Raw genomic sequence first — 14930 nt, forward strand, 5'->3', positions numbered from 1 at the left:
CCTCTCCCCTTATTCCTGCAGCAGCACCCCAAACAAACAGTGAGCACACGTGTCAGTGAGCTGGTGGAGCCAGGAAACACGAGGGATACAGAGATAATGGGGAGTCTGGGATGGGAGGAGGCTCTGGCAGCCCGGAGTGACCGCGTGTGCCGGAGCAGAGCAGCCGGGACCGTGCCCACACCTTGGCTGGGAGCTGCATTCCTCCTCGCTGTCATCATCCTCCCTTCCTCACTGGAATAACCACGAGATCCCACAAGCTCTTCCTGGCCCATGAGGCCAAGAGAACTAACATTGCTGGAGGTTTATAGACCCTTCTGCAAACAGCTTTTGGAGGTGTTGGCATCAGGTCAATCCCCGTGCAGCCTGACCTTGGTGAAGATGCCCCTGCTCACTACAGGGGATTTGAGCAGATGACCTTTAGAGGTCCTTTCCAACCCAATCCATTCCATGCTTCTGTGATCCCTGAGACTTGCTGGTCATCTCTGTGGGATTGCAGGGTGTAACCTGGGTGATATGAAAACAGTCAGGAGTGAGGACATCACCTTGGTGGGCACCTGGGCATTGTGGTGGGGAGGAGGTTCTCTGGGTTTCTAAAAGGGAAGCTCCCCACTGAAGGTCTTGCAAAGTCTGCAGAGATTTTGCCAAGTCAGGGCTTTTGAGTGACTGGATAACCACAGTCCCCTGCTGTCATGTGGATGATGCCTGACCCTTTCCTGTAAAGGTAAAGCTTTTCTTAAGCACTCCCCTGAGATGCTTTTTGTGAATCAGAGAGCCATGTGAATGAGGCAAGGATCCAGATCTAAAACAGCCTCATAAATTTGGTGAAGATCCCAAATCTGGGAAAAGAGCTTGCACAGAGCTTGTTTTTGTACTTTAACAACAATCAGTGCAACCACCTTTGGGAGAACAAACATCTCATTAATAGCAGTCATGGGATGCAGTAACAACCTCAGCAACTACTGTAATGCAGAAAGCCACAAACAGCTTCATTGGCCTTTAAGAAAAAAAATGTGTACGGGAGGGAAATATCAGTGAGGACTAAAGATGCAGCATGAGAGAGCAGTAAAAATTTAAACATTCAGCAGCTATTGCACTTAACATTTATAGGCAATTTCCTATTCTAATAAGTTAAAATGAAAAAAAGAAAATAGAAGAGCTATGGTACCAAGGAGATATCATAAACCATGCTGAAAATAAAATAAAACATCAAATCCCTGAGACTCTTCATCAAGGGGCTGAGTGAAGGGAACATACCAGTCCTAAGGCTGTGTAGCAACTTCTCTGAAAGCATCTCCCAATCTCACACCACCAGCTCCAGGCAAATGAGTTCTAATTACCTTGTGTGAGTCTGACCAGCACTGGTAACCAGGGGGTCCTCACTCCCAGAGCTCCTGTTTTAGGAGCTCTGTGTGGAAACAAATCACAAGGATATTGTGAGGTGCTCTTCCATCTTCACCATCTCAGGCACCAGTGATGCAGCACGGGCTGGGCTGTTAAGGAAAGCCCCCAGCAGACACTGGAGGTGTCAGTTTTAAAACAAGCACTCTCTCAATTCAGCAACCTTGTCCTCTTTCCGGAAAAATTTTCCCAAAGACATCTTTTTCCTCAATTTATAGTTTTCTAAAAACTTAACACATCATCTGGGGATCAAAATGACACCAGAACTGAGTAGGGACCACTCTGCTTTTTTGACTGAGGTGACACAGCATAGAGGGACCAGCCAACAAAAGAGACTTGGTCACATCTGACTTTAAGTCCAACTTGCAGAGGAAGCTGGAGGGATGGATGTGTTGAGGGACAGCCTTCCAAAGCAAACTCAGACTGTGTCTGCCCCTGTGGTTTTTGTTCAAGGTCATCAATCAGTTCAGTGTGGCACTGCCAACACCAACAGCAACCTCTGTGTGTGCCCCCAGCCACGTCTGCCACGACAGGAGAGCACAACACCCCTGGCAGGGCCTTGGCTGCTCTTCAGCCACTGCCCCTGCCTGAGCAGGGGGGTTGGACCTGGTGGCCCACTGTGGTCCCTTCCAACCCAACCCAATCTGGGATTCTGGGATTCAGTTTTCTGGGAATGTAGGACTTGGACTGACCAGCCAGGCTGAGCCCAGGGGCAGGTCCCAGACCTGACATAGATGATCAGCAGATGCAGAGGGACTACAAAAACCCAGTTTCCTTTGCCTGCCTGCTCCCAGCCTGGGGTGTGAACAAGGAGCAGCAGGCAGGCAGAAGACAAAATAGCTTTCTCCTTCTTTGCACTTCCAACCCTGCCCACAATTTTCCAGCTGCAGCCTGTCCCTGATGCCACGAGAGTAGTAGAGGGGAGCCAAAGGGAAAAACGAAAAATCCCTTTCTGAAGACATGAGGGCAGCTGTACACTGGGAGGGGAACCCCTTGCTGATGTGAGACCCCTTCCCATCTGCTCCATGGAGGTGACTGGCCGAGGCAGTGGAGCGTGAGATTTGATTATAATTATTGTCTTAACGCAGAGCTGAAATTGTTGTGAACACATGGAGCTTCTGGGAACAGGCAGGCATCCAAAATAATCTTTGGGCTGCAAACTCAGTGACGAAGAGATGGCATAAACCGACAAACTTCACAAAACCCTTTGGAGCCTACTTCCCATCAAGCAGGGTTATCCCTGTCAGTCTGCAATTTCACCTCCAGACAGTTCCCACTTTCCTGCCGGCCTTGGCAGACACGTTGTTTTTCAACAAGGAAAAAATTACGTTTATCAAGGGGCCATAAACCAGCCCAACCCAATTAAATCAAAGCCTGTGGCTGCCGGGCTGTGCTTCTCTCTGCAGTCAATTCCGATCTGGTGCCTGCCGTGCAAAACCAGTGACACTATGGAGTGCAGCACCACAATTAGGACCCAAGCCCAAATCTGTAAAGGTATTTAAGTGGCAGTTGGACGTCTAAATACGTTTGTGGAGTGACATGCAGTTCTTGGGGCAGAAATAGTTTTTTTTACAGAGGAGAAACCACCTCTATTCCCATGCATATTCCTGGGAACTCCTACACAACTCCGGGTTAAGCAACACCTGTAGCTCAGGTTGTGGGAAGCCAGAGGCAGGGGGGCTACAGAGCCTTCCCTGGCCACTCCATTTTCTCTTAAGCTCCAGAAGTTGGAAGCATTTATTACTCTCCTGCTTCTCATTAAATAAGCCTGACTTCCTGGAGACCGTGCAAAGCTTTCAGCAGTCAGCAGCACACAGAAAATTAGAGCTAACAGGTTTGCTGGAACATTTCACACCCTACATCCTTGGGAAAGACATTTCCAGCAGTCCACACCACATCATCAGCAGATGCCTTTTGTCTGCTGGGTAGTGCTTGGTGAGCACCAGTGGGGATTTTACACCATAATTGGCCAGTGTGCACAAGGCTTAGGAGTTTGACTGCTAGCACCAGTGAAGCAGGATTTGGCTGCTCCCCCTGAGTCTTGTTAATACCCAGATATGCAAAGGAATCTAAACAGCTTATGATATTCCAGGTGGGCAAAGCACTGTGTAGGGTAGGAGCTCACAAAAAGTCGATCCAGGAGAATTAGTGTTTCTTCTGGCTGCTGTATCCTGCCTAATTCTAATTCCTCAAGGAGTTATTTCACCATAGCATCTGTAAAATTAGCTATGAAATTCCTATTGTGCTGACTTGGCCATGGGTACCCTTTCAAGGAAAATTCACTAAGAACACCCTTCAGAGAAACTCAAGGTTGGAATGGACAAGAACAATCTGCAAGAAGGCTGTGTGGGTACTGATCTGAGTGGGGAATCAAAGTCCCCCTCAATGCCCCTATGTTAAATCTTCCTTTTTGTGCCTCTGCAATAATGCATGGCCATATTTCCCTTTTCCAGCGTGCTCCTTCTGAATCACATTTTCCCCTGGCATTTGGAAGAGCAAACAGCAATAACAAGTGTGAAACCTCTGTGGCCTCGCCAAGTGTGAACCAGCCTCCCTGCTGGGAAAGGTTCTAGGAAAGGACATTCTGGACAATAGGAGCAGGTGCTGCCAATACTCTGTTCCAATCTTTGTGTCAAGTGCAACGTGTTTTTGTTAATTTTCCTGCTGTGGCAGACCTGTGAGCCCTGCCTGCTGTGCCAGGCTCCTCTCCCGGCCGTTCCCTGCTGTGCTGATTCACTCAACCTCTGGCTTCTTGCACGTCTCTATTACTCAGAGAAAGCTCTGTCCGCTGATTGCAAATGCTGAACAGCTTAAAGATGTTTTAGATCTGATTAAGCACTTTAAAAGTCTGTTCATGCAAGTATCAGGCCAAATTTCCTCATTCTGTAGGCATAAGAATATATTTTTTGCTTAGTTCAATAAAACTATTTGTATTCATCTCTACTGATTCCACTATTGTTTTCCCTTGCTCAGCAAGATGTATATTACAGTCTGTTTAATTGTGTGTTTGATCTTTACTACTTAACCAGCTCTATTTATCATTACAATGCATCAGTACATTATAAAGCTTTCAGGCACATTTATCAACATAACAAAGCTCCCACTACAGAAGAGTCCTCCAGGGAAATAAAGCAACAACAACAACAAATACTTCAATGAAATTCACTTAACAGTACAAATATTTGTAATTACAAAAATCTTTAAGAGTGCTTTTTCCATAAATGGCATGTTTTACTTAAAATTGCTTTTATAATGTGATCGTTGCTCCAGTGTATGCAGTTGATGGGTTCCTCAAATTAAAGAAAGCAAGGCCAAATTAGCAGCTTTTTCATATATTCCCTTTTGCTAATGTGAAAGCAGAACTCAAGCTCACTGATGTGCTACTGAAAATTTAGTTACCTCTAATAAAGTGAATTTAAAACATTTTAGAAACACTAGTGTGTGTTTAATAACTAATAAATACATTACAGTGTGAATGCAATGCTGCAGATCTCTGCAAGCCATGTGGGAACCAAGGCCACAACAATCAATTAACTATTGATTGCAATGCCTGTTAATCATTGATTAACCCTTGATAAATAACAAATGCATTACCCTTGCTGTAATCTGGGACCATCAGGTTCTTTTACATGGCTCTTCGTGTTTCTCATGTCCATCAAAGACAAATACATGTTGTCAATCTATTTTAATTCCAGAAAAATATATATTTTTATATATTTAGCATTCTTGGAAAATCTGGTTTTATTCCATTAGTAGATTTTTGGTTGTTTTTGGGTTTTTTTTGATTTTGCCTCATAGGAAACTATACAAACAGAAGGGCATCTCAGGAAGTTAGCTGAAAACTGTCATCTTACCTGATCAATCACACTATTAAAACAGCCAGAACCCTTTGAAGCCACAGGAACTAAAGGTGAATTCATGAATACAAATCTTAAAATATCAGCACTAAAATTCTGAAGGCAAGTACTCAAAAATTAGCAAATCCAAACCTGTGATATTTTGAGAACATCAGTGTGGCCACGTGAATATTATGATGCTGAAGTAACCAGCACCATGCTGCATTTTCCATAGGACTGTAAAGAGCCTTCCACTCAGAAATCCAGTCGCCTTCCATCAGAATACCAATGCTCCATTAATAAATGACTGGTCAAAAATCTGTTTCACATCTACTGTTTTTTCTAAACCCAATCTATTGTCATTATTATTGTGCCTAATTTTAACACTCAGACTTTAATGTCCAGTCTGCCAGTGACACAGAGAAAGAAAGGAAATCAAACACTGCCCATGTTTCTCGAAGTTCCAGACCAGGAAATTCCCACCACATTCCATAACATGCTATATCAGATCATCATTTTGGGGCTCGCCTTTCCAAGCAGAACCATGGCCAAAGAAGAGGCAGTGAAGATGCCACTGAAGCCATTGCAGGAGCCAGGTGTGCAGGGGCTGAATTTCATGTCCCAGCATCTCTGAAGAACAGGCACCACTACCCAAATCCAGGGAGGATCAGCAGGGCAGTGAGGTGCATGGCTGCAAGGATATTTTCAGGGAATTGGACAGTGAGGGTAGGACAGGCTTGGATGTGTGAGAGTTGACTGAAGGGAGCCAGCCAAAAGTGCTGCTGTCATCACAGAGAGGGAGCTGGAAACTTCCCTGCGAGGGCCCCTGGAAGCTATTGAGAAAACAAAACAAAAAAAAACCCCTCCAGACCCTGACGGAAATCTGTAACTTGAGACAACTCCAGTAGGCAAAAGCACAAGGATGTATTCCACAGAGGACAAAATCTCATAGAGTCAGGAGAGCAAACAGCATAATCTATGCCCCAGCTTTGGAAAATACCAAGGGTGTTTCTCCTCTGATTTTCTTTGTTTCATTTTCTTACCCCCATATTTGTACCTCTAAAATATTTAGAGAAGGAATTATCCAATATTCACTTATTTATTTACAGATAGAAGAAACCATTTACAGAACTCCCTGTCCTGAAGAGATCCCACCTGTAATTTAAAAAGGGAAGTGACACCTGATTTGTGATTCACAGGGGAGCCAGCACAGGCACAGCTTTTTAAGTCTCACCAGGTTGGTTAATTCCTTATCCTCCTCAAACTCTGGGACACGATGGCAAAATCTGCTGCCAGCCTCGAATGACCAACCCTCAAATAAGAACAGGAGCATTTACAGACTTCCGAAGGGAAGATGCGCCATGCGCAGTACCCAAACACGCCAAAGTAGCTTATAAAAAAAAAATAATAATATTGATGGAGGCGGCTTAAAGCAGCGGCGGGGAAAGCCCATCCCGGTTTTCCTGGGAGCTGGGGAAAGCCCATCCCAGTTTTCCGGGGGTTCCACACGTCCTTCCCATGCACAAAGTGCATTTTGCCATCTAGCGGCTACCGCGGAGGGACCTCCGGTGTCCTGCGCCCTTTGTCACCATCAGCCCCCACCCCTGGGCAGGGAAACTGCAGAAGGGGACAGCAGAAGATTAAAAAAAAAATGAAGTATATACGACAGGCACAAGCCAGATCACCCGGAGGTCTGAAATTTAGCCGAGAAATCAGTGGGAAAGCTCGCGTAGCACAGCCCAGGACACCACCCTGGCGGGGGAATTCTGAGAAGGGAATTTGAGAAAACAACAGCTCAGCGTCTGACTTCGCCCCTGCTGTAGAATGCAGGGGCTGGCACGGGACAGGCTTAGATCATCCCTTCCCTGCGGCCAAAGGTCGGGGCTGGCACCTCCAGAGCCCGGGGCTGGGGAAGGAAGGACATCGATTCCTTCGCTGTCCTCTCCGGGATTTTCATGGATTTAACTCGCTGAGAAGGTCAGGCAGCAATTTCCATCCCCCGAGACGTTCGGCCAGGCGAAGGCTACAGCACTGCAATTCTGAACATCCAGACCCTGGAATGAACATACTGAAAAAACATTAAAAACCCCCCAACATATCACAAACAAAACATTGCCCTTTCTACCCAGGAATCTACATCCCTAAAGGGATTTCAGAGGCTGATGGAGCTGAGCCCAAGCAGCTGTTTAGGAGTGCTTCCAACATCTGGAGTTTTAAACCTCACAACAATAGATTTTGGGGGTGAATTATGAGATGTGGATTATCAAAGCAGTTTTTCAGAAATAGCTCGGCAGGTTGGAGAAGTTTCATCCTTCTGTGTCCTCCGGGGAGGGATTTAATGGGGGCTGCATTATCTGTATCTGGACAGAGAGGGGATAAGGAGCAGCACAAGGAGCAGCACCTCCACCTCTCCTGGATGACATTTTATTTCTGCTATGTGCATCTCCTAAATAGCAAAGCCACTTTGAAACTAGAAAATTAAAGTATTACAATAAGAGGTTTACTCTGGACTCACTCAGATCTGCAGAGACACTCCCTGGGTTTGTTCCACTGTAATCTCAAGCACTTAAGTGGAAAAACTCCATATATGAGGAGCTATTCCTTTTAGGATTACACTTAGGTCACTGGAGACAAGAAGAGAGAGCCCAGACAGATGAACCTAGATTTAAGAGCAGCCATCATCTAATGGCTCAGCCTTTTTCAAAGGGAAACTGTGGTGTCTCCTTAGCTCTGAACTCCACTGTGTCACAGACACATCACAAACTACTGGGACCCACTGCAGCTCCACTGACAATTAATTGCAGATGAAAACTAAAGAGCTTTGGGGATCACTGTGATATCAGAAACCTTATCCTACTTCCAGCAAAGTTGGATGTAACACATAAAGAGAGTTCTCCAAATGATGAGGTTTAGTCTAGACCCCATGTCACTTGGAAAGGCATTCGCTGGAATGACACATTTTGCTCCAGGATGCATCTAAAAATCCAAGTGGGATATGTGCCACAATCTGAGGGGGAACAATTTAATACAGCTCTTTGAACAGAATCAAGATTTCTATTTTTCTGTAAAATAGGATCAGAACTCAGCCACTACTTACATGATGCAAAATCATGCCTTTTCCCCTTAAATTTGTGGAGGTTGAAAACCTCTGAAATGAGCTCTGAGTCACAGTGGAGGTTTTTCACTCTTACCTGTGCTTCTTGCAATAGGGCTGTGTCCTGCACTGAAAATGGCTGATCTGCAGGAGGACAAGAAAAAAGAAAACTACAACTGTTCAGAATACGAATACTTGAAAGCCTCATTTCAGCCATCAATTTCAAAGGACAGGCACTCCATGTTGGGAAGGGAAGTGATGGCCTTGGAGCTAATTACAAAGTACTGTGACTTAAGAGACAAAAATCTATCACCAGAACTCCATAACACAATAAACACATTTCACATACACTAGGCCTTAAAAAAACATGAGCAAGCAAACAGCAAAATCAACAAAAAGTTGTATCAAAAAGAGGCTGGAAATCCCCGACCCCATTTTCACATGGAAACCGCTGGTGCTGATAACTGCAAATGTGTTACTGGAAAACACCAACAGCAGATTTTCTTTCTGCTGTGGCTTAAGAGCAGTAAAATACAGCATGGACTTAACTTTACATGAGGGCTTAACCAAAATCCTACTGAACAGCAGCGGGGACTTAAATAGGATTTACTCTGGTGCTTTTAGGTGTGCTGAGGAGGAAGTTTGCTGCTTCCCCAGCTCCCAGGGATGGGGACAGACTGTAGAGCCAACAGCTGTGTTGGAGGCAACTGGCTTGAGAATTCAATCCATTGCATTGGGTGGGACACTTTGAAAATGGATGGAGGGATTTGGAAACACAAGTCTGGGATGCCAGCTCCTCAGGAGATTTATTTTTAGATGTCGATTTGCTGTCCTAACTCCTAGAGTTTATCTGGGGAGCCAGCTCTGTAAGCTTTTCCCAAAGTCTAAAAGTTTACTGTTTACACAGCACAGACAAATAAATACCACTGTCACACTGACACATTATTGTCTGCTTCTAATATGTCAGACTCGACACATAACAAAAGGTTATTGTGGCAATATAAATTATAATCTTGCTCCTCTTTATTGCTTTAAATCTTTGACCCTTCAAACATTTAATTTGGGGTTTCTTTTTAAACTTCCTTACTTTATTTCTCGAGGCAGAAACTCATCCTTTTTAGGCAGAATATGAAAGAAGAGGGGGTAGATATGTAGTTAAAGACTGTGTAAGTAACAAGTCTCTTCAAGAGACTGGCATGCTCAGAGAATTATCTGCGTCATCTTGGGCATGTCCCAAATGCCTCTAATCATCCCAAGGACATACTTTAGTCTGTTTATGGTGGCCATGACACCATCATGACCCCCCCAGAACAAACAGTGCTGCTTCAAGAAAACACTCCATTACAGCTCTGAGCAGAAGTGTAAAGGCAAAGGAAAGTGCTGAGACCAGATATAAAGAGGCATATTTGTTTTTGTGGTACAGAAAATGAAGGAAGGAAACTCCAGATGAGGATCTGCATAAAAAAAAAACAGCTGGGTGATCCCAAACCCCAAATTGGATATAAAAAAATGTAATATATAACATGGGTTTAGTGAGGTGGTGTGCAATGAGGTCAGCCAAGAAATGCTGAGTGTGTCAAGCTGAAACTCACAGATGGAAAGTGGAACTGCCCTAGGGTAGGGGTAGAATTCTAGGGGTAACATTCCAGGTCTCCCAAAGGCTAGAAAGAGACAAGGAAGGAGAGGAGGCAGATGTTGAGGGGCTGATCTGAAGTGTGAGACCCAGGTAAGGTCCATCCTGCAAGAGGCAGACACACAAAGTGTGCAGATTGTGGATGAAAGGAGCACTTGGATGACGAGAGCAGGACCACTCCATGTGGAGCTCTGGCTGCTAATGATGGGCTACCTGGGCAAGGAAGGACAAAGAAGAGGATTAATTAATTTCCTCAAGCACTTGTGACTTTGAAGGAAAACAGTTTACCAAGGAAATTGGAAAGTTGATGGAAGGAAGAAGACAACAACTGAAAGACAGAGATCAGAAACCCTGAAATTCCATCTGCAGAAGATAACCATATTGGACTCTGTCATTCCAAAGGGCAAAAATACAGAGCCACAAAGAAAGGATAAATAGTGCAACGGAAGCAACTGGAAAAGAAAACAGATGAATAACACAGTTTGTTCCTCCTGGAAGATGTGTCACTGACCTCAGCACAAAGGCAAAATGACTAAAATGTGACATGCTCACTAAATTCAAGCCAGCCTACATGACCTCATGTTTAACATGAAACAATAACTGAAATTTAGAGGCAGGGAAAGCCAAATTAAATAAAGATATTTAAAAATTACAGTGACAATCATCCTATTTAAACAAGCTATTAAAGGAAACAGTAAAAAAACACCCATCACTTGACATTTTAACATAAACACTAGAAATTTTTCTGAAAGATTTACTGAATTCAAAATATGGTATCAGGTTTAAGGAAGACTCATATCACATATCACACTTAACAGCTTTACTAAGTGGTCAGACAAATGATCTAATACTACACTCTGCCCTTAAAACTAATGACTTTTGTTTTTTTTCTTTTCTTCAATTTACAAAATAGTACGGTTGGAGTGAACTTTATAAAGGAAATATTGGTATTGCTGCCTTCTTCAAACAGAACAACCAACACAATGTATCCATTGAAACAAGAGGAGAAAACTCTTCAGTCTGAGACAAGGAGCAAGCTCAGAACAGAGAGATGCAGCAATCGTGGTCATTTGGAAAGCCAGCCTTGATCATCTGAGGTGGAAACCGGACAAGAAAATAAGGCATTTTCTCAAAAAACCCCCAAAACCGTGTAATAAGGGAAAAAAACCTTGAGGCTTGTTAAAAACTACGTGTTTTATCCTGAATGGAAAAAAAGCCTCTAATTGTTGCTTTGATTGCAATCTTGTACAACCTTTAAACAACGTTCTCACACTCTGGATTATAAAAACAAAGTTAAATATATTAAAAAAAAAAAAAACAACCAAACAAACCCAACACAAAACAAAAACCCCAACCCAAGTTGCAGAGACTTCAGGACCGATTCCCAGGACCTCCCTGTTGACAGAGAACTTTTCCTAACCCCATTTAAACTGCCATGTACCAGCATTTCTTTAACGTTTCTCCTTCCTCTACAGAATTTGTTACCTACAGCCATTTCCACAGCTCAGCCTTTACTTTTAAGCTGAAAATATCAAGGTGCTCCGATTTCCTCTCCTGTAAGTCCTGCACACCATCAGTGAATTTGAGAGCCCGTCTCTCCTATGACTTCAGTTCCAGCTCAGTCTTTTGAAAATACCTGACCCAAAATTACTCAGTAAATGCAACAGGTCATGTGTAACATCTCTGATCCATTCTCAGACCTACCAAAACCACTGTGCCAGACCAATCTGCCACCACACTGCTCCTTCCCACATCACCAATCCACCACTCCTACCCTGGGTCCTTTTTCTGCAAAATTTTTGTTTGATTTGCAACCCCCTGACATTGCATCTGCACAACTGGCAACTTTCTGCCCGTTCTTGGACAGCACCAAATTCTTGTGCAGCCCCAGAGCCTCCTGCCACCCTGCTATTGCCAGCAGCCTTTGAGCCAACAGCATTTTTGTAATTTTTCTCATTCTTTGTCAAGATCCACAATTCAAGTAATACCACAAAAAAAAAAAAAATTGTGTTCAAGGCAGGTACTTTGATCAAACTCCTCTTTCAACACTGCCTCAGGTCACCTGTAGCCTCTGCTGCCATCACCTTCTCCAGTCTGTATTTTTCCACTAACTGCATCTTCTGCTGTCTTATTCAGCACATCCTTCACCAGAGGAAAATCTCATCACATTTCCACTACCCAACAAAAGCAGTCAGAAAAGAGAGAAGGTTACTCTGGTTTAACAGTCTTTTGTTCATTATGGCCCACTTTTCCAATCAGTCATTTACACCCAAGTTTGGCTTTTCATTGCTTTTAACTCAGATTTTCAGACCATAGCCCAAATCAGTGTCCATCAGTCTTGTCCCTGCCTAGATGACTCTTCCTTTCTGAAGCAGGAAACTGGATTACTGTGCTTCTGTCACACCAAGAGATAACCTCAAACACCAACATAACAACACTGAATACAGTGCATTTCAGGCTCAAATCCTGAAAAAGTTTGTGCCTGAGCAAGCATGGACAACAGCTCAAATGCTTCTGAACTGAGGTGCACACAATAAACACCATTTCTAGTTCAATTATCAATCCACTAGAAACGAAATGTACTTACATAAGCCATGTCCAAACGATGCAAGGAACCCTCTTGGTTTTTCCCTGGGAAATGGGGCTGCAAATGTGGCTGTCAGCAATTCTTGGCAGCCAGATGTTAAATGTTTGTTTTACATATGTTAAAGAAGCAACTTCAGCCTGACAAAGCAGCATCTTAAAATATGAATTACCTAAGAAATCAGAAATCCCGCTTCAACAGCAGGAGACTGCATTTGGTGTTTTCAAAGTTTTTGGCCTCAAAGCTCTTGCAGTGTCTTTGCTGGGATAACTTGCAGCTTTAGGGCTGTTTTCTGTTTCCTTTCACAGAAGGAACAGAAACAGTTTTTACCAGCAAATAAATTGCAATGGATGACATTTTTTGCTCTGAATGTTCAAGGCAAAAAACTTCCTCTCTTCCATACAGACAAAATTTCACTGTACACAGTGCTCCCTGCATACAGACACACAAATTTCTGGGTTTTGTGATTCGCAGCCTCTTACCCTTTCCCAAACTGAGGTGAGGCTGCTCTGGAGACTTCCAGGAACAGGGGCCAGAATTTCTCACAGATGCCATAAAACCAGCTCACCAACCTTAGGTGGGTGCACTATTCAGACTAATAGTGAATAAAGAGACAACAGACCACCAAGGAGGTTCGGGTTCACGTTTCCATACCGTGGATTTCCCTCCTGAAGCAGATAAAACTTTTGTCTTTTTTTTTTTAAAGTCGCAAGGATGAAGGACATCTTACCCAGGAGCACAGGAAATGTCAGAACAGCATCCAGCTGGAATCTAACCTGCCTTGAACACACTTCTGCCTGTGCCCAAAGAAACAAACTCCCTCAATACAGCAAATACAATTATATCCTGCTGCACCCTTCCATCATCACAAAAGCAAATAAAACAATGGACACTTCTCATGTTGGACTTCGGCAAAAGACATTTATTATTATTATTACTGTTGTTGTTGTGTTGCTGTTGTACCTCCTCTGCTCTGCCCACAGTGGTGGCATAAATGCTGTTACCACATTGTAGCTGATGATGCCGGTGTACAAATCAAAATCCATCTTAATTTCAAACTCCATTAGAAACACAGGAAAAAAGATCAACATTTACGAAATGTAAAGGGAAAAATGGTACGGAAAGAATTTTTTTTTTATTTTTCAAGCTTCCAAGACAGTATTACAAACAACAGAGAGCAAAGTAAAGCTAGAAATGAAATACTTGACAGCATCTGTTTAAAAATTACAGCTAAGAAACCTAATAAAAGTTGAATAAACAGTTACTAGAAATAAAAATTTTTACACATATGATATTTGTCTGGGATTTTTATTTCTTTAAAATAATTCATACAAATGGTTACAGTCACAAACATGATTTTAACCAAAAATATTGCTAGCCTACCACATTACCAGGAAGGAATCAATGTAGGCAATGAAATGCTGCTACTTTTCAGTAGTCTAGTGCCTTTTCCAGATACCACCAATAATATATACTTTAACTGGTGACAAAAAGCACAATGCTCGTTTATACAAAACCTTAATTTTTTCCTCAAAATCTCTTTGCAAGGTTGTCTTCATTTTGAAATAAGGGAATTCATGCCAAAATTAGGAGAAACTGTTTTTCTTTTGTTTACTAAATTATTCTAAAAAATAAGACAAGCAGGTAGAAAAAACAATGCACTGTGTGGCGTAGAAAGAAAAATGGGAAAAATTCATTGTCCTGAGAAGTTTGCCAACTGCCTCATTTTTGGGCATGTTTGAAAATATAAAAGAAAGGATTTTTAATCTCAAAACTGGTTTGTTGAATGCCTCCCTTATGTTTTTCCTTGTTCACAGCTAAGCAAACAAACCCTTTTTAATGTTCTAGAAACTGTACACAGACAAGTACATTCATGATATAATTAACTACTAACTTCTCTTGCTTAACAAAGAACCCATAGGACACAGAAACAGTGAATCAGTCCACTGGACAGGGACAAACTACAATTTATACGGAGGAAAAAATGTTTCCAAATCTTCCTTTTGTCTCCCACCTTTTCCTTTTATACTGTATCTTGGACCAGTTTCTAAACCAATAATCGTCTCCTCCTGTAAGTTCATGGTTTTGCCTTTAATCAAAATCCAGGGTTTTGCTTTGTGTTGTGTTGTTTTCCACGCGCTGCGGTTGGAGTCTCCGATGTTGGGAATGCTGTTGTTGGCTACAATTGGTCGCTCGGGTGGTCTCTATCAGCTTCTGGTTTGACAGTTTGGCCGGGGGAAGGAGCATGGGGCGGGTGGGCTACAGCAGGGAGGCCGTGTGATAGAGACATGGGGTTGGGGACTATTCCTTCTACTGCTGCAGGTATGCCAGTGGAAGCCACGCTTACAACGCCTGGGGGATACCTGCTGGGAGGAGAAAACCAGA

The 14930-nt window shown here is 43.2% G+C and overlaps 1 protein-coding gene across 20 annotated transcripts in view; it reads right to left on the reverse strand.

Moving 5' to 3' along the window:
- Window positions 1-13446: 13446 nt before the first annotated feature.
- CTBP1 (C-terminal binding protein 1) overlaps window positions 13447-14930 on the reverse strand; it is a 234332-nt gene continuing 232848 nt past the window's right edge. For 10 of the 20 annotated variants that reach the window (XM_088163002.1, XM_088163015.1, XM_088163001.1 and 7 more), the window contains one exon: window positions 13447-14908. In XM_088163002.1, the coding sequence (XP_088019128.1) occupies window positions 14725-14908 (184 nt within the window). In that variant the 3' untranslated portion in view covers window positions 13447-14724. Of the gene's footprint in view, window positions 14912-14930 lie in introns of all 20 variants that reach the window. The other 10 variants (XM_088163000.1, XM_088163009.1, XM_088162999.1 and 7 more) reach the window with 1 other exon arrangement.

This window comes from Sturnus vulgaris, chromosome 4, assembly GCF_052056855.1.
Source record: "Sturnus vulgaris isolate bStuVul1 chromosome 4, bStuVul1.hap1, whole genome shotgun sequence".
Classification (NCBI taxonomy): Eukaryota; Metazoa; Chordata; class Aves; order Passeriformes; family Sturnidae; genus Sturnus; species Sturnus vulgaris.